This window comes from Poecile atricapillus, chromosome 3 (genome assembly GCF_030490865.1).
Source record: "Poecile atricapillus isolate bPoeAtr1 chromosome 3, bPoeAtr1.hap1, whole genome shotgun sequence".
Taxonomy (NCBI): domain Eukaryota; kingdom Metazoa; phylum Chordata; class Aves; order Passeriformes; family Paridae; genus Poecile; species Poecile atricapillus.
The window spans coordinates 115,715,170-115,740,908 of record NC_081251.1 but is presented as its reverse complement, the minus strand read 5'-3'; the positions used below and the strand labels follow the sequence as shown (position 1 = coordinate 115,740,908).

At 56.5% G+C, this 25,739-nt stretch overlaps 3 protein-coding genes across 5 annotated transcripts; 1 reads left to right on the top strand and 2 right to left on the bottom strand.

Moving 5' to 3' along the window:
• Positions 1–6,512: 6,512 nt before the first annotated feature.
• On the bottom strand, positions 6,513–8,901 carry LOC131577326 (uncharacterized). The gene is made up of 3 exons (XM_058835067.1): positions 8,093–8,901; positions 7,238–7,618; positions 6,513–6,886 (listed from the first exon to the last, which is right to left on the bottom strand). Exons 1-2 carry the CDS (start codon positions 8,676–8,678, stop codon positions 7,578–7,580), a joined length of 627 nt encoding a protein of 208 aa, XP_058691050.1. The 5' UTR covers positions 8,679–8,901; the 3' UTR covers positions 6,513–6,886; positions 7,238–7,577.
• A 2,218-nt stretch (positions 8,902–11,119) lies between these two features.
• Positions 11,120–24,852, bottom strand: LOC131577741 (two pore channel protein 2-like). 3 transcript variants are annotated; one of them, XM_058835792.1, is made up of 21 exons: positions 24,700–24,852; positions 24,517–24,599; positions 23,843–23,957; positions 22,654–22,782; positions 22,333–22,449; positions 21,525–21,643; positions 21,283–21,384; positions 20,530–20,656; positions 19,465–19,666; positions 18,577–18,721; positions 17,363–17,548; positions 17,043–17,107; positions 16,669–16,756; positions 16,375–16,444; positions 15,610–15,829; positions 15,295–15,385; positions 14,936–15,049; positions 14,428–14,546; positions 14,050–14,239; positions 13,126–13,834; positions 11,120–12,764 (listed from the first exon to the last, which is right to left on the bottom strand). In XM_058835792.1, exons 1-20 carry the CDS (start codon positions 24,718–24,720, stop codon positions 13,771–13,773), a joined length of 2,367 nt encoding a protein of 788 aa, XP_058691775.1. In that variant the 5' UTR covers positions 24,721–24,852; the 3' UTR covers positions 11,120–12,764; positions 13,126–13,770. The 3 variants fall into 3 exon arrangements, with proteins under 3 accessions (XP_058691775.1, XP_058691776.1, XP_058691777.1); XM_058835793.1 differs by lacking the exon at positions 14,050–14,239 and having other exon boundaries at positions 11,123–12,764; positions 24,700–24,850; XM_058835794.1 differs by lacking the exons at positions 11,120–12,764; positions 13,126–13,834; positions 14,050–14,239 and adding an exon at positions 16,252–16,291 and having other exon boundaries at positions 24,700–24,851.
• Positions 20,600–25,732, top strand: MTLN (mitoregulin). Its single transcript, XM_058835762.1, has 3 exons — positions 20,600–20,706; positions 21,539–21,592; positions 24,665–25,732. The coding sequence occupies exons 1-3, from the start codon at positions 20,600–20,602 to the stop codon at positions 25,011–25,013; spliced, it is 510 nt and encodes a 169-aa protein (XP_058691745.1). The 3' UTR covers positions 25,014–25,732.
• Positions 25,733–25,739: the final 7 nt, after the last annotated feature.

The window sequence follows — 25,739 nt, the reverse complement described above, 5'->3', positions numbered from 1 at the left end:
CTCCCTGGGGAATTGGAAATAATAACTAATTGCAGAAATGTTTTCTGAAATCTTTCCCCTTTTGTGTCCCACCATGCAGGACAAGGCCAGAGAGAGTGAGCAGGGGAGCAGCCTCAGGCTGGAGAGGGGCGGGAGAAAGGCAAAGGGACCTCCCTGGTGTCACCAGGGCACCTGTGGGGAACAATGTACGCTTTGAGGGCAAATGGAGGTGAGGAGTGCATAGTTTGGGGAAAAATCTGAGTTCATCTACAGGGAAATAAGAAGGGGATCTTTTGGAGGGAAAAGCTGAGGTGATGAGTTCACCTACTTCAGTGCAATTTGTGTTTGCACAAGGTGGGACCAGAGGTGAAAGTCAATCCAAAGCCAACCCTGCTCAACCCCTAAATCCCAGGATAAATTCTACAAGCTACCACTGGAGGAACTAAAAATACATCTAAATGGACCCAAGAGCATGAATAAGGTTCCTGAGAATCCCGTTACAGTATTGTCACAGCATTTTTAACAGACCTTTAAGCTTTTTATGACAACAATGCATTTCTTTGTTGGGATCAGTCACTCTGTGGGGTTTATTTGGATTTGAGCTCCCTCACAGTGACCCTGACACTGCTCAGGAGCTGGTAGGAAAAGCTGAGTCAGAACTCCTGGCAGGCACAGGGTGTTTTCCCTCAGAGCAAATCCAGCCTGGCCAGGAGGGATCTGCTTTGGCTTCTGCCAGGGAAAGGCTGTTTTCATTTGATGCAGGTGAGATTCTAGCAGCCTCATCTCCTGCCCCTCCTGCTCTCAATTCTGTGCACAGAATTTGTCCTGCCAGCAGCAGCCAAGGGACACGAGCACTCAGACAATCCTGGCACTTGGATTGATCCTTTGGGGGATGCTGGCTGCTGGGATTGAGATCATTCCATACATTTGCCTGCTGAAACTTCCCAGCCCAGGGGCTTGAGCTGATAGGGCAGCACAAAGATTGTTCTCAGTGTGGTGCCCAGATTTGGGGTTCACTGTGAGCTTTGCTAGCTCAGATGAATTATACCCATAGTCCCGAATTCCCTGCTCAATTCCTGCTGGAATAACCTCACGGAGCCTCAAGTGTCAAGAACCAGCAGAGCTTCCAAGAAAGCTCAGCAGCATCAGGACAAGGACAGGTTTCTGTTCCATAGAATTGGCTACTTAAAACCCTCATCCCCCAGCCCCACCAATGCCCCTGGGGATCATTTGACAGAGTCACCTGGAATTCAGCTGATTTTACCCCCCTGGAGTTCAGGCTCTAGTTGATGTTTTAAAGCAGGAGAAGGTGGTGGCTGGATGTGCTCCCAGCCCTTGCTGAGGCAGCCCCTGTGCCCAGAGGGAACATCTCTCCCTGTGGAAGCTCAGCTCCTTTCAGAGCCTCAGCAGTGGCCTCTGCAAGTTCTTTTCCCTGAAGAAAAGGGATGCACATACCTCCCTTCAGTGCACCTCCAGTGAGACCCACCTGCAAAAGCTTTCCATCACTTCTTCACTTCCAAAAAAACTCCAAACTTCATCCCACTCAAACCTTTCATTTTAAGACATCTCTGAGGGCAATTGCTTGGGATTTAATTCCTGTGAGGGAAGGTTACCTTGGCTTTAATGCTGCTGATGGATGATGTCCTCAGGTTGTAAGGGAGGGGATTTGGGGTGACCAGGACACACCTGGCAGCTGTGTGGGAGCTCAGAACTGGGAGTTGCTGTCTGAGCCCCTCTGCAAACAGCCTGTGCCACCATTCCCAGGAACTGCCAGCTGTCATGTCAGGTGCCAGCCAGTTCCACCCTACAGCCATTGCAGGGGCTGGTATGTAAAGCAGCATTAGCAGGAGAGAATGAGCTGCGTTTGTATAGGAATTCCCTTGCTGCCAGCAGCCATTCCCATCCCAGGCAGGACCTTCATCATGAACCTGAGATTGGCACAGGTGCTTAGAGCAGGGTGCTGAGAAGGCCAAGATTCTGTATTCAACGTCCAGCTGGGCTAATCATTTCTCATTTGACTTGATGATCCTCATGGGTCTTTACAACTCCAAACGCTTCTGTGCTCTAGAAGTAAAGAATAGTTTTCACTGGCTTTTTAACGCTAGAGGTTTTACCATGGGAGAGTGCGAGCTGCAGAGAAAGTGGGGAAGAGGGAGGAGAGCATCAGGTCTCAGCTGGCAGGTGTCGGATGAGCAGGCAGAGCAGGAGCGAGCCCCGGCAGGGCCCCAATCCCGCACCGGAGCAGGAGCAGCAGCACCGGCCTCGGCCCAGCGGCCGTCCCGGAGCGGCTGCTCCCGGCGCCGGCACTGCAGCCCCGCTCGTTGGGCGGCACGGGAGAGCGGGATGCGGGCGCTGCGGTTCGCAGGGTGCGGTTCCCTGGGGCAGCCGGGGCGGAGCGGAGCGGGCTCGGCCGCCCCCGGGGGCTGCGGCGGGGCCGGGGCTGCGCTGCGCTCCGTGTCCGCCAGAGGGCGCCCCAAGGGAGCGCCGGGGGCGGTGGCGGTCCGGGGTCGGTACCGACGGGTCCGGTGTCCCGCTCGCTTCCAGCCGCGATCCAGCGTCTGCTCCGGGGCAGCGCCGCCCTCCCGGCGGGCCCGGGGTCGGTACCGACGGGTCCGGTGTCCCGCTCGCTTCCAGCCGCGATCCAGCGTCTGCTCCGGGGCAGCGCCGCCCTCCCGGCGGGCCCGGCACCGCCACAGCCCCCGCTCCCCGCGGCCGCAGCGGTACCGTGCCCGAGCCCCGGCGGGACCGCAGCCCCGCGCCGGCCGCACCTGGAGCGGGAGCGGCAGCGTCCGGTTCGGCCCCAGCGCCCGTCCCGGAGCGGCTCCTCCCGGCCCCTGGCCGAGCCCAAATCCCGCCACACTCCTCCGGCCCCGGGACCCACACCCCGCCTGGCACCCGCTGCAGACACGGCCAGGACCGGGACCCGAATCCCCGGGTCCCGATCCCGGTCCCAGCCTTACCTGAGCGCCTCAGGCTCCGCGCAGCGCTGGGAGCAGCCTCCGGTCCGGGGCTCCGCGCAGCGCTCCGGGCACCGCTCCCGCCGCATCCCGGAGCAGCACCCACGGCAGAAAGCGGAGCGGGAGCGGCCCCGGCGGTATTTAGGGCCGCGGGCGGGGCGGGGCGGGGCCGGCACAGGTGCGGCGGGGCGGAGCCGGGGGGATTTAAACCACGGGGAGAACCCAGCGGAGCCATTTGCTCCTCGGCGCTCGGAGCGGGAGGTTGCGGCCGGGACGCGCTCTATATCTCTATACCTCTTCTATACTTTTTTTCCTCTGTACCTCTTTTCTTTCGTACTTCTCTTCCTTTATATCCCTCCTTTCTCCCCTCCCTTCCTCCCCTCCCCTACCCCCTACTCCCTCCCCCCCCCCAACCCCCCCCCTCCCTCTCCCCCCTAGCCCTCCCCTCCTTCCCCCCTGGCTCCCCCCTATGCCCTCCTACACCCCTACCCTACCCATGTATCCTCTCTCTCCTCCTTCCACCTTTCCTTCCTCCCCACCACCTGCCTTCAATCCTCCTTCCTTCTCCCTTCTTTACCCCCCCACCCCACCTCCTTTTTCCCTCTCTCCCTGCTCCCCTGCACACTCCGAACCCCCGACCACTTGCACTGCCCCCCTATTCCTATCCTCCATCCCCCTCTCTCTTTCTTTCCCCCGCAGCCGCGGGGTTTGGGGCGCCGGAGGGTGAGGCCAGAGAGCCGGAGCCCGGCGCCCCCGCTGTCCCCGAGAGCCCCACACGGGACCGGCCCGCTCGGCCGCTGTCCCCGTACAGGTTAAAACACCGCCCGACACTGCCGGACCTCCGGCTTTCCCCACATCACACCGGGATGTCCCCGGGGGGGTCGGGGCTGGGGGTCAGGGAGGGCCCCCCTCGTTAGGAGGGGGTCCCTGGGTGGGTGGGGGGGTTAGGAAGGGCCCCCTCCGGAGGAGGGGGTCCGGGGGAGGGTGGGGTTGGGGGGGCCCCCTCCGGAGGAGGGGGTCCCTGGGGGGGGTCAGGGTGGATCCCCTCCGGAGGAGGGGGTCCGGGGGAGGGGGCGGGGCGGAGGGGGGATCATTCCCCCCCTCCAGTCTCCGCCCCCTTCCTTCGGACCCCCTCCTCCGGACGGGATCCGCCCCGGCCCCCTCCCGGGGACCCCCCTCCTCCGGACAGGGGGAGGGGGCAGGATGGGGGGGGGCTGTTTGTTTGTCCGACCATCTCTATGTCTGTACACGCTGCAGAGTGACGTGACCCCCCCTGCTGCCCACCCCACCCCACCCACCCGCCCTCCCCTCCCTCGGCCCCGCTCCGGAGGAGGGGGTCCCCGGGAGGGGGCCGGGGCGGATCCCGTCCGGAGGAGGGGGTCCGAAGGAAGGGGGCGGAGACTGGAGGGGGGGAAATGGTCCCCCCTCCGCCCCGCCCCCTCCCCCGGACCCCCTCCTCCGGAGGGGATCCACCCTGACCCCCCCCCAGGGACCCCCTCCTCCGGAGGGGGCCCCCCCAACCCCACCCTCCCCCGGACCCCCTCCTCCGGAGGGGGCCCTTCCTAACCCCCCCACCCACCCAGGGACCCCCTCCTAACGAGGGGGGCCCTCCCTGACCCCCAGCCCCGACCCCCCCGGGGACATCCCGGTGTGATGTGGGGAAAGCCGGAGGTCCGGCAGTGTCGGGCGGTGTTTTAACCTGTACGGGGACAGCGGCCGAGCGGGCCGGTCCCGTGTGGGGCTCTCGGGGACAGCGGGGGCGCCGGGCTCCGGCTCTCTGGCCTCACCCTCCGGCGCCCCAAACCCCGCGGCTGCGGGGGAAAGAAGGAAAGGGGAGGACGGGAAGAGAGGAGGGATAGCAGGGGATGAGATGGAGTAGGGAGAGGGTTTGGGGTATGGAGGGAAGCGGGAGGGGAAGGGAAAGGATGGGTGGGGAGGAAGGAGGATGGACCGAGGAGGGGGAGACGGGGAACAGAAGGCGGTAGCGGGGTACGGACAGGAGAGGAAGGAGTGGGGAGGTTGGGTTTGGGGGGAAGAGGAGGGGAGGCTTCTGGGGAGAAAGAGCCGGAATACGGAGGAGGAAAGGTTCAGGGGGAGACAGTAGGGGAGGCCGAAAGAGGAGGGAAAGGGGTCGGCTTTGGTGAGGAGAGGGGAAGGAGGAAAGGGAGAGAAAGAGCAGGAATACGGGGAGGAGGAAGGAGGGGTAAAAGGGGAGACAGCAGGGGAAGCCGAAGCCCCCGCGCCTCACCTGCGGAGCCCGCACGGGAGACCCCACCCGCACCGCGCTCGCAGTGAGCAAATGGCGGCCCAGGGAGTTCCGGGCATTAAATCACCTCGGACCCGCCCCGCGCAGCCGCCCCGGGGCAGCGCACCTGGAACGGGGCCCGGGACCCGCCCCGCACACCTGGAACGGGGCCCGGGACCCGCCCCGCACACCTGAGCCGGGCCCTGAACCCCGCCCCCGGTACCGCCCCCGGTACATCCCGGTACCGCCCCCGGTACATCCCGGTACCGCCCCCTGTGCCGCCCCCGGCCATTCTGGGCCCCCGCCTCACCGAGGCCCGGTTCCCCGGGATGGGAGCGGCACCATCGCTCGCGGGCCCGCCCCTCTCCCCTGGGCAGAACCGGGGCTGCTCCCGGCGCCGGAACCGGCGCTTCGGCTCCGGGTCCTGCCCGTGTCCGGGCTCGCAGGCGGGAGTCGCTCCGGGACGGGGCTCCGGGCACGGCCCCGGGACACCCCAAACCCCGCCGGTCCCCGCAGCAGCGCCGGGAATTCTTTCGAATTTTTATCCAGGGCAGGCAGAGAATTCTCATAGAGAAACCCCAAAAATAAAGGATATTGGGTCAGACGGGGGGGGGGTGGGAGGGGTGGGCAGTGTTCTGCTTTAAATTAAAAACGCATTGGGAAAAATAAATCTGTGGAGCAGCTCCTTTCCAATCCTGGACTGGCTTCTGTGTGATCCTCTCTGATTCCAGTTCTCCCACGGGATTTTCAGCCGGTGGCACTCGAATGAAATGAATGCCAGGTGCTGAGCGTGGCAGAGAACAATGGGAAAACTCTCTGCATCAGGCAGTGTCCCAAAGGTCTGGCAGTGCTCCACATCCCTGCCTTCAATTTGGGGATGCCAGCACATCCCCTCCATAGTGTCCCCCTGGACCTGGCACTGCATTCCTGACCAGGGGTTGGGGGTCCCAGCACAGCCCCCCCAGCACATCCCGATGCTTCAAGTCCCCTTCAAACAGGATCATTTTTTGGAGCAGATTTGGCCCAAACCCAGCAGATTTGGCTTTAACCGATCTTGGGGGTTCTCCCCTCTCCCCTCCTCACCCAAAACCCAGGCTCAGCTCAGCTCCCCATCCCCTCAATCCTTCCCAGGAATTGCATTTGCATTTCCCAATCCAACAATGCTGTTCTCCCCATTGGGGATCTTGATTGCAGTAACTGCTTAAGAAATAATTCAAAGAAATTCGGAGAATGAAGAGACAAGAAGGAACAGCTGCCAGCTCCAACCAAGCTCCTTGCCAATCATTTCCTTTAATTAACCAGTGCAAACAAACCAATCAAAACCACATTGGTACAATTTTATTATTTTTAATTGAGTTCTAGAGAAATTCAGAATAGAAAAGACCCTTTTGAGGCCACAAACTCTTCCAGGAGTTCTACAGGGCCAGGCAGCAGATCCGGCTGTGCTTGGCGTGTCCCGACCGTTCCTGTGCTGGCACAGCCTGGCTTCCTCCACACACTTGGGAAGTGTCCTGAAGGTGGCACCAGGAAAGAAGCCTCTTATGGACACAGTCTTGGGATTGAGGGGAAGAGCAGGAGTTTCCAGTCTTCAGCAGCTCCCACTCCATCAGCACCGACAGCAAACACGGCTTCAGCCTGGGCCAGACACAGGGAGTGGGAGATTTCACAGATCCTGGTCTCACCTCGGCCCTTGTGCAGGTCCAGCCTGACAGAGAGAGGGAAGGGAACAGGTCAGGACAGACAGCCTGCTCCCAGAAAATCATCCCAATCCACCAAGTGTTAAACACAGCTGTACAAAACTCCTGAGCTGTTCCCTTCCCTGCAGACCAGAGCTCGGGGGGAAGCTGGCTATCCACCCCCAGTTCCCTCAGGCTTGGTTTGTTGAACCTTCTCAGGGTTAATTTAGCAAACTTCAGGGTTTGGCGATGCCAGCACCAAAACCTGTGAGAAATAAGCTGAACTAAAGCCAGCTAAGAGAGGTGCCTGCTGATGACTCCCGAGAACAGCTCAGTCAAAAGGGGGCAGGATGGATTCCGTACTCCCATTCCTCACTCACCTGGCCAAGGTCAGAGTTCTCTGCCCACTGAGGACACAGCGACCAGCAGGGACCTTTCTCCCACTCTCCAGCACACGTTTCCTCCCTCCACACGCAGGGAACACAGACTTAGGCCTGGGATGCCAACAGGAGAGGCACAAGGATCATTTTGAAGCCATTCCAACCTCAGCGCTGTCCAGACCTGGGTGAAAGCGCTTCCCACACCACTCCTGGAATTTTCTTCCCTGTCTCTTCCATTTTCAGGAGGTTTCTGTAGGAGTCGGGATTATCGGTGCTGTTCAGAAGCTGCACGTGGTGCCTACAGCATTTCCTCGGGAACGTGGAGCTCCCCTCGTGCCTTTCACTTCTCTATGCCGAATATTCTTCCCAATGCTCCACAGTCTAGAAAGAACAAAAGGGAAAAGAAGGAATACCAGTCCGTTTTGACATAAGGAAAGTTGATTATCCCAACACACTTCCAGGTGAAAAAAACATTTCTGCCACTCTAAGAAATCCACTTGATACTGTCTCAATCAAATATTACTTATTTAAATACTGTATTAAGAATCATAAGGACACAACACTTGGAATTCCCAAAACTGCTCAGCTTAGCTACCTCAAGGATTTTCATGCACAGGGAACCGAGCGCTCCCAGATTTAAGCACTACGTTTGATCGAAATCCGATAGAAATTGGATTTGGCTGCCAGCACCGGAGCTGCTTCCACACACGGACGAGGCGAGGCTGCTGCCAGCCGTGCCCTTGGGGCAGCAGCAGCGGCTCATCCCGGACTCCACACAGCACCCAGCCACAGCCGCAGGGAGCTGAAATTCCCCCCGGGAAAGGCTCCAAAGCTCCCCCAGCCCGCAGCTCTGACCTTCCCGGCGAACACAGCAGCTGCCTCCTCCTGCTGGGCGCTCCCGGCTCCGGGCAGCCGCGCCCCTGCGGGCAGGAGAAAGGCTCAGGCAGCCCGGCCGACTGTTCGGGCCCGATGGAATTGTGTTTTCCTCCATTTCCCCGGGCCGGGGGGGAGAGGGCAGAGGGGGGGAAGCGGCGGCAGGGGACGGGACGGGACGGGTCGGGCTTCCGCCACACCCAAGATGGCGGCCGCGGCAGGACTTGAGAAAAGAAAGGCGTCTTCGCCACTGCCTGCTGGCGCCCACGAGCTCTCCGGCCCGGCTCGCACCCGGCCCCGGCGCCGCTGAGCGCACAGCCCGTGTCGGAACGCCTGGAAATGCCGCGGAAAATCGCTCCGGAGCGGAATCGGTGTCGGCGTGGTACGCAGGCAGTCGAGTAGACGCACCGGAGGGTCCTTGCTTTTTCCCGCCCTTTTCCGCCGCCATATTTAGAAGGTCAATGGACCAGTGACCGGGCAGCCATCTTGAGCGTGGCATCACGTGACTTCCGCCCCTTCGCGCCGCCATCTTTGTTGCGGCTGAAGCCACTTCCGGTACAGCCGCCATCTTTGTTGAGGCACCTTTAAGGCCCCCGCGCCTCACAGTGGTGTCTGTCTAAGTCACTGCCTGAACGAAAAACCGGCCGACGCCGACCGACTCCGCGCTCTCCGCACGATTTTCCGCTGCCTTTCCCCGCGCGAGGACGCGTGCGGCGGGGTCAGTGGCGCCGGAGCCGGGCGGCGGTCGCGCGTGTGACGGCAGGCAGTAGCGTGGACACCTCTGCCGGGGGGTGGGGGGGTCCTATTGTGGCCGCCATCTTGAGTGTGGCGGAAGCCGGACCCGGCTCCTGCTGGGGGTCCCAGCTCGGCACGGCTCGGCACAGCTCGGTTCGCCCCGCCCCGGCTCGGCTCTCCCCGGCTTGGTTCGCCCCGCCCCGGATCGGCTCTGCTCGGCTCGCTCGGCTCGGCCCGGCTCGGCTCGCTCGGCTCTGCTCGGCCCGGCTCGGCACAGCTCGGCTCGGTTCGCCCCGGCTCGGCCCCGCCCGGCCCGGCGCACAGCTGCAGTTCCGCTCTGTGGCCACAAGGCGGCAGCACTGGCGCAGAGCTCAGCCCGGGGCCGGGGGCGCCTTCAGCCCCAGCCTCTGTCCGCACGGCTTCAGGCGCTTTATTCTTTTATTCATATATAAAATATTATGTCATATTATGTCATTCTACCAAACCGACAGCTCTACATTCAGAATTTTTTATCTTCCTGTGTAATAGAGTAGATAGAGAGGATTTATTTCAAAATTAATTTATACAGAAATCAATATTATTTGTCTATACAGATATAAATTAAAAACTGGACAGGTTTCAGTATTCTACACCCACATATCCTGGCATTCATTCCATATGAATGTCCTGGCAGTTTTGGTCCCTTTGGGGGAGGGCAGCCCAGCATTACCCCCCTCATTCCCATTCCCACTCTCATCCCTTTCCACAGCTCCAGGTGGATTTGTGCCTCTTCTGCAAGTCTAGAAAGAAATTAGGGAATTCCCTTCGCTTTCTTTGGTTTCCAGCTTTTTCCTTGGGGCAGCAGCAGCGGCTCAGCCCAGACTCCACACAGCACCCAGCCGCAGCTGCAGGGAGCTGAAATTCCCCCCGGGAAACGTCCCAAAGCTCCCCCAGCCCGCAGCTCTGACCTTCCCGGCGAACACAACAGCTGCCTCCTCCTGCTGGGCGCTCCCGGCTCCGGGCAGCCGCGCCCCTGCGGGCAGGAGAAAGGCTCAGGCAGCCCGGCCGACTGTTCGGGCCCGATGGAATTGTGTTTTCCTCCATTTCCCCGGGCCGGGGGGAGAGGGCAGAGGGGGGGAAGCGGCGGCAGGGGACGGGACGGGTCGGGCTTCCGCCACACCCAAGATGGCGGCCGCGGCAGGACCCGAGAAAAGAAAGGCGTCTTCGCCACTGCCTGCTGGCGCCCACGAGCTCTCCGGCCCGGCTCGCACCCGGCTCCGGCGCCGCTGAGCGCACAGCCCGTGTCGGAACGCCTGGAAATGCCGCGGAAAATCGCTCCGGAGCGGAATCAGTGTCGGCGTGGTACGCAGGCAGTCGAGTAGACGCACCGGAAAGTCCTTGCTTTTTCCCGCCCTTTTCCGCCGCCATATTTAGAAGGTCAGTGGACCAGTGATCGGGCAGCCATCTTGAGCGTGGCATCACGTGACTTCCGCCCCTTCGCGCCGCCATCTTTGTTGCGGCTGAAGCCACTTCCGGTACAGCCGCCATCTTTGTTGAGGCACCTTTAAGGCCCCCGCTCCTCACAGTGGTGTCTGTCTAAGTCACTGCCTGAACGAAAAACCGGCCGACGCCGACCGACTCCGCGCTCTCCGCACGATTTTCCTCCGCCTTTCCCCGCGCGAGGATGCGTGCGGCGGGGTCAGTGGTGCCGGAGCCGGGCGGCGGTCGCGCGTGTGACGGCAGGCAGTAGCGTGGACACCTCTGCCGGGGGGTGGGGGTCCTATTGTGGCCGCCATCTTGAGTGTGGCGGAAGCCGGACCCGGCTCCTGCTGGGGGTCCCAGCTCGGCACGGCTCGGCACGGCTCGGCTCTCCCCAGCTCGGCTCGCTCGGCTCTCCCCGGCTTGGTTCGCCCCGCCCCGGATCGGCTCTGCTCGGCTCGCTCGGCTCGCCTCGCTCGGCTCGGCCCGGCTCGGCTCGGCCCGGCTCGGCTCTGCTCGGCTCTGCTCGGCACAGCTCGGCTCGCTCGGCTCGGTTCACCCCGGCTCGGCCCCGCCCGGCCCGGCGCACAGCTGCAGTTCCGCTCTGTGGCCACAAGGCGGCAGCACTGGCGCAGAGCTCAGCCCGGGGCCGGGGGCGCCTTCAGCCCCAGCCTCTGTCCGCGTGGCTTCAGGCGCTTTATTCTTTTATTCATATATAAAATATTATGTCATTATTTACCAAACCGACAGCTCTACATTCAGAATTTTTTATCTTCCTGTATAATAGAGTAGATAGAGAGAATTTATTTCAAAATGAATTTATATTGAAACCAGCATTATTTGTCTATACAGATATAAATATAAATTAAAAACTTGACAGGTTTCAGTATTCTACACCCACATATTCTGGCATTCATTCCATATGAATGTCCTGGCAGTTTTGGTCCCTTTGGGGGAGGGCAACCCAGCATTACCCCCCTCATTCCCATTCCCACTCTCATCCCTTTCCACAGCTCCAGGTGGATTTGTGCCTCTTCTGCAAGTCTAGAAAGGAATTAGGGAATTCCCTTCGCTTTCTTTGGTTTCCAGCTTTTCCAATGAGGTGGCCCAAAAGGCAAAAAAAGTAAAAACCAAAAACCCAGAACAGCACAAAATCCCAGCCCCTCCCAAGCTGCAGCTCCTCACGGCAAACCTCGGGAGAATCCACGGTGGTTCCAACACTGCTCCAATCCCACCTCATCCACATCCAAGCCTGCATAGCCCAGAAAAGGGCTCCTTTTTTTTTTCCCTGCTGGAAAAGAGAGGTCAAAGTGAACGGGAAAAGGGTGAAAAAAAAAGGAGTTTTGGGTTTTTCCTCTTTGTGCAACAGGGTTGAAGGGCAGGATGGAGAGGTTTCATGGAAAAGTCCCAAAGGCTGCTGAATTCCCAGCAATTTGTGATGCTGAGATTGAATCCAAGAGGACAAATCCACTGGGTTCAAACAGTGGCTGACAGGATGGGTTATGACACAGACCTGCAAAACTGGAGCCTTCTTTCTTCTCAGGGGCTCTCCCAGAAATTCCCCATGTGGGGAATTCCATGGGCTTGGATACCCCAGGTGACTGGTGAGGCTCAAACAATAAAGTTATGCAGTGATCAAAGTGTTTCTTCAAAAGAAAAGTGAATTCCCAAAGGAAAAAAATGACATTCTCTGAAACTGGGATAACCTGCAAGAGTCACAGCTGGCTATGGTGTCCCCTAGAGGATTCCATAGGGGCTCACCTTTTTCTTGGAGCTTGGCTGAATTCCTCAGCACTGCCAGGGAATGTGGCCATTTGAGGGTTTGGGCAGATTTGGCTCATTTGCCTTTTTAGACTTAGTTTCCTTCTCTCAACCTTCCCAGTGGATTGGGGTCTCCAAGGAATACATAAATCCCATCTAATTCCTGTTCCTTGGGACAAGTTTTACTCAATTCCTGTACAAAAGGAGGCCCCCTATTAGGATGTTTTTCCCTACCATTCCCCACCTTAGCTGGGGATTCCCGGATTTCTGAGCTTCACAGGGCAGGAGATGGACTTGGCTCAGAACTAAACACTCCCAAGGGATCATCTGGGAACATCTCCAGGTTTACAGCTGATCCTTGTGCTGAAAAGATCCCTCTTTCTTCCCTTCAGGCAATTCCAGGGCTCGCTGCTCCTATTTGGGAACAGCCCCCAGGCCAGACTTTCTCGTGGAGTATCCCACCAGTCCTCCCTGCTGGGATCCTGCTCAGGAATCCATGGGCTACAAATTTAGCAATTAATTCTCATCCCTGCCCAGCTCTAATTCCAAAGGATTTGGTGTCTGCCTTATCCAGCTGGAGTCTGCTTCCAGCTCTGTTCTCAGAGCTCCTGCTGCTTTCCCGACCCAGGGCCGCGCTCACCTGTCCCACGGCTCCAGCGGGTCGGGCCCCCGGTAATTCCGGATCTGAGCCTCGTAATTCCTGCAGGGAAGAGGCCGGGATCAGGTCGGGATCAGGTCGGGTGGGAAGCGCCCGGAGGTTCTGCCACCCCCATGGATCCGCGTGGCCCCGGCATCCGCACAGCTCCGGGGGCTGGAGCACCCCTTGATGCTGCTCCCCATCCTGTTATCCCGTTATCCCGCTCCCCATCCCGTTATCCCGATCCTGTTATCCCGCTCCCCATCCCGTTCTCCCGCTCCCCATCCCGTTATCCCGATCCCGTTATCCCGTTCCCCATCCCGCTATCCCGCTCCCCATCCCGTTATCCCGATCTCCATCCCGTTATCCCGATTCTGTTATCCCGCTCCCCATCCCGCTATCCCGATCCCGTTATCCCGCTCACCGCTCGGGCCGGTACCGCGTTCCCATTGGCCAGCCCTCGGCCCGTGCTGCATTCCCATTGGTCGATACCCACGTCACTCAGGCAGGAACCCCGCCCCCGCCGCACGCTGAGGGCCGGGAGGGCAGAAATGAGGAATTGCGGAATAAACGGGAAAGCCGAGGAGCATCCCTCGCTCCTCACTTCCCACCTGCCACCAGCCTCTCCCGTCATTAACTCCGAGATACTCCATCGTTTTTCCAAACTGCTGAATTTATTGTGCTAAAGAACCGCTGCGTTCCGCGTCCGCCGGTGCAGAGGTGTGTATAAAAGTGCTGCGATACAATTCCAGTTACAAGGAGTAATTATTCCATTATGTACTGCCCACGGCACCGTCCCTCTCCGGGCACAGCCGGGTGCTCCCACTGCCCCCCGCATTCCAGACGTTTCTAGGGGATTTAACGTGAGATAAAAGCTCCTTTACAGGACAAAGCTGTTTGTTCCCACCGTGAAACCCGGGCCCCACGAGTGGGAGCAGCCAGGGAACAGCTGGAGAGCCGGGAATGGGCTCCATTCCCTGATCCCCCTCACGCCGCGCTCTCCGAACTCGGGCTCCTGGGAACGGCCGAGGTGGGTGACAAGTTTAGGATCTCTTCAAAGGAAGGGCCTTCATCCTCCAGGGGTATCTCTGCCTCGAACATGCGCTGCAGCAGAGCATCCACTGTCCTGTATCCTGGCGGGACAAAAAAGTGCCCCATAAGCACCAGGTGTGCTCCTCTGGATACCTGAAATGCCCGTGTTTTAAAACGGGTCAGAAAATCTCCCAGGTTACACTCCCTCTGAGCCCTTCTGGAAGACAAAGCCATTATTTGGGATTTTAAGCCCTTCTATTCCCACACAGTGGAAACCCGAGGTACAGCAAGAAAGGAGAAGGAGGGAAATAGTCACCGAGCCAGAGGAAAGGGGGATACGGTCCCCCCGTGATCCAAGGCAGCAGGAATGCAAAGCCCATAGAGGAAGGAGAAAGGAAAACAGGTGTCTTGGCACAGCAGGACCTCGGCCACCAGGGCAGTGTCTCCAGAGGGAGGTTCATGAAGACAAGGAACACAGAAGGGCTGAGGTGGGAGAGGAGAAGATGCTAGAGAAGTAAAAACAAACAGCAAACAGCAAACGTCCACAGCTGTCCCAAAGTCTCCAGGTGGGTTTTAGCTGCTTTTACGGCCCCTAGGGAGTAGCAGGGCTTGGAAGCTTCCCCAGGAATGATGCCTTGGATGCCTTCCCCAGCTGGGAACCTTGGGCCTGGATGCCCTGGAGGGTCACACTTACGTTTGGAGGCAATTTTGAACACCAGCCCTTTGCTCTGTGACTTCGTTCCACCTTCCCCCTCGAGCTCGTGCTCTGCACTCTCCATGTTGTCAAGGAGCTGCTCATGCTGGAGCTCATCCCTGCACAGCAAGGGCCAGGAATTACCCTGGGAAGGGGCCACATGCTACCCTGGAGCCCAGCAGTGATGGGCTCTCGGTGGGGCAGCACAAGCACCAGCCACAGGGTTATTTTCCAGCATCTTTCCTGACTTCTGGGCTGGAATTCCTGGCTGCAAGAGCCACGGGAGGCAGCAAAGCCAACACCAGGGGCCTTCTACTGCCACCAAAACCAGCAGAGGAGCCAGGACTTCATGACAGGGAAGAGGAATCTCCATGTTTCAGGAACATGAGCCAGAACTTTGTGACAAGGAACAGGAATGTCAGCTCATGCCTCGACACAGAGGCCGGTTTTCCCTCATCAGTGGTGCCAAATTGGCCACATCCAGCATGGGCACATTTGGGGGGCTTACTCTTGAACTCCCATTCCCAGCTCCTGGATTTTCTGCTCAATGGCAGTTTCCACTTCGCTCTTCTCCAGGGAGTACTCCACAAAGAAAGCTTCCAAGATGAAGGACACAAAGATACTGGAAGGAACAATGAGCAGAACTGAGGCAGCGTTTCCTCACTGGCATTGCCCATTTCAGTATTCCCAGGCTCATTTCCCAGTGCTCCATCTCCTCCAGGTCAGAGCAGCAGAGCAGGGACAAGAACACAGCAGATCTCTCTAAACACAGCCCACCTGTCTCCCATGGGTGACCCCAGGCCCACCAGCAGTGCCCTGGCAGGGACAGATCCCCCTTTCTATCTGAAATCATCCCAAAAAACGTACTTGACAATGATTATCACCATCACAATGTGGAAGGCGATGAAGTAGAGCTTGGCAGGCTGAACTGTCACATTGGCAAATCCATTGGCAAAGAGTAGAGTGGGAGTTAAGGGAAAAGAGGGAAGGAAGAGCTGAAGGGGGAACCAGGAGCCCAACAAAACCCTCTGAGGGACCATCTCTGCTGCCCATCCATGTACAGGGCCACGGGAAGAGCAGAGTTCGGGAGGAGCATAGATGTGAGAACAACCCCATCTCCCACAAGGACCACCAAGCCCAATTCCTAAGGATCCAGCTGGGAATGTGCACCACAAAGGATATCGTGCCACTGGTTGACCACGGTGAGCTCCATGAGGACGATGAAGGAGGAGGCAAAGTCGTTGAAGTTGTTCTTGCAGTACTTCCCACGGGCAAACAGGGAATCCTTGAGAGCTGGGTTCCCACACTCCAGGGCGTGAGGAGCGTTCGAGTTGGCTGGGAAGTACTGGATTTTCCCGTGGAATAACTCCATGCCAATGATAGCAAACACACAATACACAACCTGGGAAGAGAAACCCCATCACCTGCTTCTCCAGCAAGCTGCAAGCCCCAGGGCAAGCTCAGCATCCCAGCAGGTTTTCCAGCTTCCACAGGCACAGCAAGGGGCTGGAGGGCAGCACAGACTCCAGAGCTCCAAGTCACCCAACAGCAATCACCAAGCAGGAATAATTAGCCAAGAACTATATATGGATAAGGAATGTTCCCAAATCATAACAGAAGCTCATTTTAGGAAATAATTTGAAACCCAGGTTTCTCATTCAGCCTCTTGTCCAAACCATGATTTGATTCCTTATGATGCAAAGCCCAGGCTGCCAGAACACCCCATGGATCCAAGGAGGATGTCCTGATCCAGGAAAAAAGCAGGAATGCAGCCCCTCTGCACCCTTTGCTTGCACAATGGCCACGATTCAAACGGACACTTACACTTCCAAGGGCCTGCCATCCAGGGAATTGCATTTATCCCCTTGGAAACAGCACAAGCGTGAGATTTAAGGCACATTTCTGTGGAACTGGAGTGCTTTGAGCCAGGACACCAGGATTTCTTACCAGAGTGAGCCCACCAAAAGTCAGCATGGTCGGGACGATGTTTATCAGGGTGTTCATGATGACCTGGAACCTACAGAGAGCCCACGTTGGTTACTGTCACACCCTGGCCACCACACGCTCCGCACATCCCCAAAAGAAGCCTCCAGAGAGGCTGCAGCCACTGGGCTCGTCCCAGGCAGGCTGGGACAAAGCCTTGGGGTGCCCTGTGGGGTGGCCACGGTCAGTGCTGGGCACTGCCTATGGCAAAGACCAGCCCCTCCCCAAAAACCATCCCCCATCCCACTCTCTCCTCACCTCTGAATGCTGTCAACAATCCGGATCAGCCTGAGGACTCTTAGGATCAACACAATGTCCAGGATCTGCTGGCTGTTGTACTTCATGGCTGAAAAAAGAACAAAGATATTTTTATTATGGAAATAAAGCCGGGATGTGTTTAGATAAAATTCTTTCACTTGTTATTATTGTGGCCTTGTTAAACACTAGAACAGGGAGCTAAAAAAAAAAAAAGAAAAAAGAAAAAAAAGAAAGAGGAAGACTGGGTTAGTTCTTATAAATCCTTCAGTAATTGTTTGTCTGGTCACAAAGCCTCTCCAGCCTGAGGTGCCGGCAGAAGGCTGGGGAGGACACCAAGATTCCCAAGGCATGCAGGCTGCTCAAGCTGCACTTACTGGACTTGAGGGTGGCATTGAGAATCGTTGCAGTCAGGGCAGCAAAGATGATGAGAGTATCAAACCTGGCACGAGGGAAGGCACTGCTGTTAGATTTTGGGGGACAGGAGCAGGGTTTAAACAAGGAGTGACCCCTGCTCCTCACATCAGGGCCAGGCAGCCCTGGCTCAGCTCAGACTATGGGCACACGGGAGAGCTTTGTCACAACATCCTCTGATTCATCTTAAACACACCCTGGCACAGGAATTCAGAGCGTTTCAGTCCTTGAGGAGCTGAGCACAGCACCCACCACACTCCACACAAACTTCCAGCCCACTCACCAGTTCCAGAACTGGGTTTTGCCAAAGAATTCCCTGGGTTCATAAGTGTAGACCTTCAGGAGGATCTCGATGATGTACAGAGCAAGGAACACCCACTCTGCATAGGAAACGTAGGGGCTTTCCTCATCCAGAGCAATGAAGATGGCATTTACCAGGATGATGGCATCATAAGTCCAAACAAAAGCCCTGCAAGGACCAAAGAGAGCTCAGTCTGCAACTCCCAAGAAGGTCAAAGTCACACAGTTATTTCAGAAGCTCTTTGCCTCCTCTCTCAAAAATTCTTTACCCATCAATTTTCCCCAAACCAAAAGTCACTGAAGAGTTTCGTTTTGCACTTGAAGTCCAACACAGAATTTGGTTAACAGGTCCAGGGAAGTGATTTTCCCCCACCTACTCAGTACTGGTGAGGCCACACTTGGAGGTGCTGACAGAGGAACCAGGGTCAGCTGTGCTCGCCAGTACAAGAGAGGCCTGAACACACAGAGCTGGTGCATTAAAGGGTCACAAAACGGACAGGACAGGACAGTGGAATGTGCTGGGAGAGCTGGGGTAGTCCAGACTGACAGGGAGAAGGGTCAGGAGCAGCTCCTGTGTATAAATACCTGATGGGGAGGTGCAGGGAAGTTGGAGCCAGACTCTTCTCAGTGATATCCAATGGAAGCACAAGAGGCAAGGGGCACAAGTTGAAATACAGGAACTTCCATTTAAACAAAAAAGTTTTGGTTTTTTTTTTTTTCAACCAGGGATGATCAAGCACTGGAAGGGGTTGCAGAGATGTTATGGAGCCTTTGGGGACAACTTTAGACCCAGCTGGGATAGCCCTGAGTACCCTACTCTGGCTGGCCTTGCTTGAAGCAGGGGGGTTCCATTAGCCCATCCCCAGATGTTCCCTGCAACCTCAGCTATTTTGGGATTCTGGGAAGGTTTGGAAGTGCAAAAGAGCTCTAAAGAACTCCCAGATCTGATGAGGCAGCAGGACACAGCTCTGCAGCAGAGATTGCTGAGGTAGGAGCAGATCTAAGCGCAGCACTTCAGTGCTGGCAAGACACAAAGCACAGCCTGATGTCAGCAAAACCCAGCTCGGGCACTGGGCCACAGCTGGGTCCTCCAACACTGACAAAGGCAGGCCAGGAGTGGTGGCACAGCCCATGAGGGGACAGTGTGTCCTCCCCAGCAGCGTGCCCAGGTGAGCCCTCAGCAGTGTCACAGCTCACCTGTGCCTCACGACGCTGCGCAGGAGCCGGCTGGGCGCAGATCCATACAGGGCTGGCAGCCGGCGCGCCAGAGGGTGCCTGCGGATCTTCAGCGTCACAACCTGGATGTTGAGCAGGTCTGCCAGCTGCATGAAGGACTTCTTGTCTGCAGCAGAGTGCCACGTGTCAGCCTGATGTCATGGCACATCAACAGCGTCTGCCAAATGCAAATCTGAGCCCACAGGAGTGGCAGCGATCTGGACTCCGTATCTTGAGCTCATTTTTCCCAAAAAAGCCAATCCCAGACTGGTATTCACCACAACAGGCTGAACTTGGAATTTGATCAGCTTCTCCTCCCCATTCCTGGGGAGCTGGCTTGAGCCATGGGCCAACAACCACCCCAGAATGATTCAGAACAAGGAGACTGACCCATCTCTCCCAATAATCCCGCTCCTGAGGACTGTGTGGGGAGCCACATTGCATCTGATAGGGACGGGAGGCTTTCCACATCCTCTGCTGAGAACAGGAGGTCCCACATGCCATGGAGAGCTTGGCCTGATGTCAGATGGCCATGAAGGGCCACCCACAGCATGTGGGACATGGGCTATGGCAGCAAGAACAACCTTTCAGGACTCCAGGAACCTGGAGGGAAACAGGAAGAGCAGCCTGGAGTCCTTATTCCCGGAGGTGCTCAAGGAATGACTGGATGTGGCACTCGGTACTCTGGGCTGGGTGACAGGGAGGGGAGCAGGCACAGCTTGGACTCTTATCTCAGAGGTCTTTTCCAACCTCAACGACTCTGTGATTCTGAGCCCCTCTGGGGCCATTACAGATCAAAAATCCCAGTGCCAAACCCCTTGAAGGATCAGGCTCCCGGCCCCTGGCTCCTCCCCGGTCCCCACTGCTCACCTACGAACCCTTTCTGCTCGTCATCCGAGATGCGGAGCAGCAGCTCCCGGTGGGAATTGCTGGTGTCAGGAGCCACCAGCTTGACCAGCTGCTTCCACCGGGCTTCCCGAACCACAAACTGCTCTCCCTCCTCTTCCTTCAGGAGGTTGAAGGCCTCAATCATCTTGCGGCGTTTCATGTAGGCGAGTTTACGGATCTCGTTCTAGAGAGAGCATCGGGAGTCAGGCAGCTGCAGGTGCCCTTCCCCTTTCCCTTAACAAATAAACTCATTTTCACAGCACAGAGATGCAAGAAGAGACCCAGGGGAACGACACTGGACACAAAGCACAGCACAGTTAGTGGGGGGAGAGGTGAGAAATGGTGTTTAACAGGCAGCTGTGGGTTCTCCACACAGAGCTCTGGAAGGATCAACAGATTGCTGGATGCTGGGACAACACAGAAAAACCGGAAGGAAAGACAAAGGGTACTGGCAGACAGGAAGGAGGTGACAAAGATCACGGGATCTGCATGGCCACAGAAGCAAAGAGGATGTGTCCACACGTGCTTCCCATCCACAAGTGAATCCTGCTGAGAGCAGGGGTGGGGATTCTCTTCTGCACATGACTGGGAGCAGAGGAACACCTGCCTCCTGAGAAAGATCCAACCCTCTCATGGAAACACCCAGGAACTCCCAGCTCTCCCACTTCGATCACAAGTCCCAAACTGCCCCTACCCAGTTTGGGCAGAACAAAAATTCTGATTTACTCAGACTTCCCATTTCCAGTTCCCCTGCTCTCAGAGCACATACAAAGATGCTGTGCAAAAGCAGATCCCTGCATGGAGATAGCATTCCTGAGCTACAACTAAGCCTCCAAGATAATGCAGAATGTGCTCTTTATCTGCTGGAGGCACCATAGAATATTTAACTCAATGCCAACAGCAGAACTCCCAGCAATCCCATGATGTGAAAAGTGGGTCTTGTGCTTCGAAGCTGTTTCCCCTTCCCAAAGCTTTCCAAGGGAAAGCCAGAGGTTCCTGACAGAGAACAGCAGGAATCCACTGGTCACAAGCCCCTCCAGGCACTACCTTCAGGTGTTTTTTGTAGTTGTTGTAGACCACGGCCAGGAAGAGAGACATGAAGATGTAAGTGTTGACGATGACGAAGGCGATGAAGAACAGGGCGTACCAGGAGCTGAAGTCAAACGCTGGCATCCTAGAGAAGGGAAAAGGGATTGCTGCTTGCCAGAATGACAAACAGGGAAAGTGAGTCCATGAGAAAACAGCCTCCCACATGAATTTCCAAGTGCCATTTTGGACTGTCAGATCAAACTTGTCAGATAAAAGCTAAAAACTGCATTAGTTCAGCTAGGGAACACTTATCTTTTCTTCTGCTGGGTTTTCATCCTGGTTTGTCAGGCCCTGACTGACCAGCTGCAGAAGACAGCACAGAGATGAAATCTCTGCCAACGCAGCCAAATTTAAGAGCAGACATGAGGCAATGCCTCAGCCAGATGTTATTTTTTGACCTTGCTGCACTCAGATCTGCTTTTCCACTTGCTCTAGGATGAACAGCATTTTATTTCTCAGTTTAAATGCCCAAGGTCCCTGCACCATCCCAGCTGTGCTCAAGATATTTCCAGCACATAGATGACTGAGCCATTCCTCCCTGTCCTACTCCTGACAGCACCTTCCCAGCACAAACTACAGCAGGAACCCAGAAGAGATAGGGATGAGAAGCCCAACACCCACAGGATTTTAACTCTTCTGTGCAAATTAAAGGTTGCACAGAGACCCCTGAGAACACAATGAAAGATCTGATTATCTACACGACATCCATACATGACATCTGGGCTGTTTGCCGTTGTCACCAGCACGTAGAGGTCAAACACAATCTCCAGGTAGTTTCTGAAATAGGGCAAGCCTTCTGCTGTCTGGAGATTCCTAGGAGGAAGAGGACAGCCTGGAATTAAGCACTGGCATCATGTGTTCCACAACAGGAGCTGCACCTATCAGCAGTGCTTGCTGCAGGAATTGTTTGGAGTCTGCCCAGAGTATCCCAGGAGCAAAGGGAGTCTCCACACCTCTCTCCAAACAGCTTCAAGGCCATGAGGGAGAACATGAGGAGGCTGAACATGAAGAGCAGGAAGACGTAGGTGATCTCTGGCAGCGTGTTGCGGATGCTGCGGAAGGCCCTCCGGATCTGCCAGGGACAAGGGAAGTGTTCAGAGGCAACGTGGCACCCCTTTTTCCCCTCACCATCCCACCTGGATCAAACCCTTAAACTGGGGTAAAAGAGTCCCAGGCCTTTCCTCCTTGTTCTCCGGGGGGGATCCTATATGGAATCTAGCTACACATCACAGTGAACTCAGGAGCCAAGGGACAGAGGGCCCAGGGCGCTGCTGAGATGTTCTTGCTGCAGGGAACATGTCAGGGACAGAAATCCATCACTCCAGGCCACAAAACACATGCTCTGAGCCCAAACATTGAGCTGCTCCCTCCCCCCAGGCCTCCACATCACAGTTTATTAATATATAAGTCAGGACCAGACAAGTCTTGAGCAGCAGGACAAAGATCTCTCCATGCTGAGAGGAATCAGAGTCCAAATCTGGACTACAGGTTTGAGAATACCATGACACTTGATTACCAGGAGACTTCCAGAAATCAGTAACCTGATCCCTGACTTGGGGAGAAACATGGGTTTTTTTCTGTAGTACTGTGTGAATCCACCCACCTCAAATTATTGCTTCAGGCCACTACTGAAACAAACTTTCTCCTACAGGACCCTAAATTCTGTCATAAAATCTTTCTGCCAAATCCCCTGGATTGTGGAAAGCAGCAGGCTGTCCAAAAAACCAGGACCCTGGACATGTCACCAGGCCTTTTCCTTACCTGGCGGCTCTCTGCGAAGTTGATGAGGAAGATGGGCCTCACAATCCTTGACCATCGGATGCTCCTCACGTCATACAGCCTGAGGACCCCATATACAGCCAGGTCTGTCAGGGATAACTGAAGGAGAAAGAAGGAAAGGTCCCAGAAGTAATTCTGGAATGTGTCCAGACAGTGAACAGTGCTCGTTGATGCAGGAGAGGTGCACACACGGCAGGTTTGTGAGAGCTGGCTGGTTTGGCCACGGCTCGTGTATGCAGGGCTGCGATCCCAGGAGAACAACACGAGGGGGAAAAAACCCCACCTCCCATGGGCCCAACTCACCAGGATTGCCACCATGATGCAGATGTTCTTGGTGTCCTTCCAGAACACATTGTGCAGGGTGACTTTGGCAAAGTGTGTCAGCCGGCCGAGGAACACCAGAAGGCACAACACCTCCAGCACTGACGTGGCCTGCAGAGAGAGCAGGGCTCCACCAGCACAACCAGGAACAGCAATATTCCTTTTTGCACGATAGAAAACAGGCAGAGCGATATTTTCAGGCTTCCTTTTACGGAATTCCCTGCCACAGGCAACACGGCAAGTCTGTGTTTGCTTAGGATTCAAGGAGTCCATCTTTCACAATCACGCTGGTGCAGGACAAATAAAGGCTGCAAAAAAGACTGGCCTAAAGTAAAACTTCTACCTTCACACACAAGGACTGGACTTGAGTCCCAAAGAAAGCTGGAATTGGCCTCTGAGATGGAGAACAGCACCATGACTTTGTCCACAGTCACAAGGGTCATTGCTGGTGGCCACAGTGGCTCCTATGGTCCATGGCCAGCTCCTGTCCCTTTTCTGTCCCCATTTCAAACAGATCACAGAATTATAAAATCACAGAATCATTTGGATTGAAGGGGACCTTAAAAATGACCCCATTCCACCCCCTGCCATGGGCAGGGACACCTTCTACTACCCCAGGCTGCTCCAAGCCCCATCCAACCTGGTTTGGAACACTTCCAGGGATGGGGCAGCCACAGCTTCTCTGGCAAACTTTTGCCAGGGCTTCATCACTCTCACAGGAGACAATTTCCTTCCAGTATCCCATCTAATCCTGCCCTCTGGCAGTGGGAAGCCATTCCCCCTTGTCCTGGCACTCCAGATCCTTGGTCTTTCTCCATCTTTCTTGTTGGCCATTTCAAGTACTGGAAGAGCCAATTTGCCACTCTGAAACTTCTCCAGGCTGAACAACCCAAATTCTCTCAGCTTTTCCTCACAGCAGAACTGTTCCATCCATACTGATCAACTTGGTGGCCTCCTCCAGACTCACTCCAGCTTTCCATGTCCTTCCTGTGCTGGGGACCCAGAGCTGGATGCAGGACTCCAGGCAGGGTCTCACCAGAGCAGAGGATGAAAGATACCCACAAAAACATCACCATCCCCTGTCTCTTGGCACCTCTTTGAACCACTTTGAGTCAAGAAGCCCTTGCTGGCTCCAGCAGCTGCATTTGCTGCTCCTGCAGCACAAACTCACCAGGAAGGGGAGTGGATACACAGCAGGTTCCTCAAACAGGGCAAGGGACAGGTTTAGGAAGATGAAGAAGTAGGTGGCTGTTCGCATCATCCAGTGGTTATAGAGGTGATAAAGCCTGGAAGGAGAAGGTATCACAAATAAAGGCTACAGGGCACATCCCCAGGGCATCACCAAATGCATCCTGGAAGAACAGCACTTGCTGTCCCAAACATTTTTGCCAGCAAGGAATTTGGCAAATTGTTTCCACATCAGTCTCAGAGCTGATGGATACTATACTGCCTTTCGGAGCAGGGTTAAATAACAGAATGTTTATTATAGTAAACAAAAAAGATTTAACTTTGCAGCCACCGGGTTCTGCCACTCCAACACCTTCCACACAGCTGAGGGCTGACCAAGCCTCCCAAACTCTTCATTCCCCCAGAGACTTGGAAGACTTTATATTAGTTTTATTTTCTCCCCTCCAGCAAACCACAACTTTTTAATGTCATTTCCCATCCTCAACATACAGATGCGCTGAGCCCCGTTTTAAGTATTTTAGCTTAAGTCCAGTTTTTGGCACCCCACCCAGTCACCCTTCTTAGCACCGCAAACCTTTTCTGGCTGCTGCTGTTTGGCCACGGATGCGGCTGGTTCTCCGCAGGTGTGGCTGGACCGGGGGGCGCATCCCTCCTTACCTGACAGCCTCCGGGGAGGTCTTAAAGGGAATATTCCTGTTGTACTGCGCATCGGAAACAAACGCTGCTGCCAGCAGGAGATCCTGGGGAAAACACAAGACAGCGTGTGAGAAGCTTCGGGGGAACTCTGCGGAGTTCCCGAGGGGAGGGAGAAGCGGCCAGGGCGCCCCGGGGCCGCGGTACCTGCGCTGCCGCCTCGGCCATGGCGCGGGCGGACGCGGCGCCTCCCCGGCCCCGCCGCCTTTACCGGGGCCGGTCCCGCCCCCGCGGCGGCGGAAGCGGGAGGCGGTGCCGGGCTGGGGTTCGGCGGCGGGGCCGGGATGGTGCTGGAGGCGCTGCGGCCGCGGCTGGTGCGCTGGGCGCTGCTGGCCGCCTTCGCCGCCGGGGTGGTGGTGGGCTGGCAGGCGGGCCGGGCGCGCCGCCGCTTCCTGCGCTGGAGGCAGCGATACCTCCAGCGCCGCCTCGCCGCCGCACAGGAGAAGCTGGAAGCGGCCTGAGCGCCGACAGCCGCGGCCGAGCTGCCCCTGGCCCTGGCAGCGGGCTCCGGGTGCCTGCTCCGCTTCGGTGCGCGCTGCCTGAGCCGCTGGAAACGGGTGACGCGCTGCTGGGGAAGGACAGCATCCTCGGGAGAGCAGGGCTGCCGGCTGGACAGCATCCGTAGAATAGCAGAGCTTCTGGAGAAGGACAGCATCCGTGGGAGAGCAGGGCTTCTGGAGAAGGACAGCATCCCTGGGAGAGCAGGGCTTCTGGAGAAGGACAGCATCCCTGGGAGAGCAGGACTTCTGGAGAAGGACAGCATCCCTGGGAGATCAGGGCTTCTGGAGAAGGACAGCATCCCTGGGAGTGCAGTACTTCTCTTCTGCCCTTCACAAAGCAAAATCCCAAACTGTGTCAGACTAAGCTAACAAAGAACTGAGGATATGCAAGCAACAATCCCAAACCTGGAATGGACTGCTCGGGGAGATTTGGAGTCCTCATCCCTGAAGGTGTCCAAGGAAAAACTGGACGTGGCACTGGACAGTGCTCTGGACTGGGTGACAAGGTGGGGATCGTCACCAGTTGCACTCACTGATCAAGGAGGTCTTTCCTAACCAAAGTGATTCCATGATTCTGGGATTTGCATATTTCAAAGGGCTGTCTGCACTTGTCCAGCTCTAAGCCAGCTGCTCTGCCCTTGCCGGGAAGTGCTGCCAACACAATAAACTAGAAAAAGTTATCGCGTG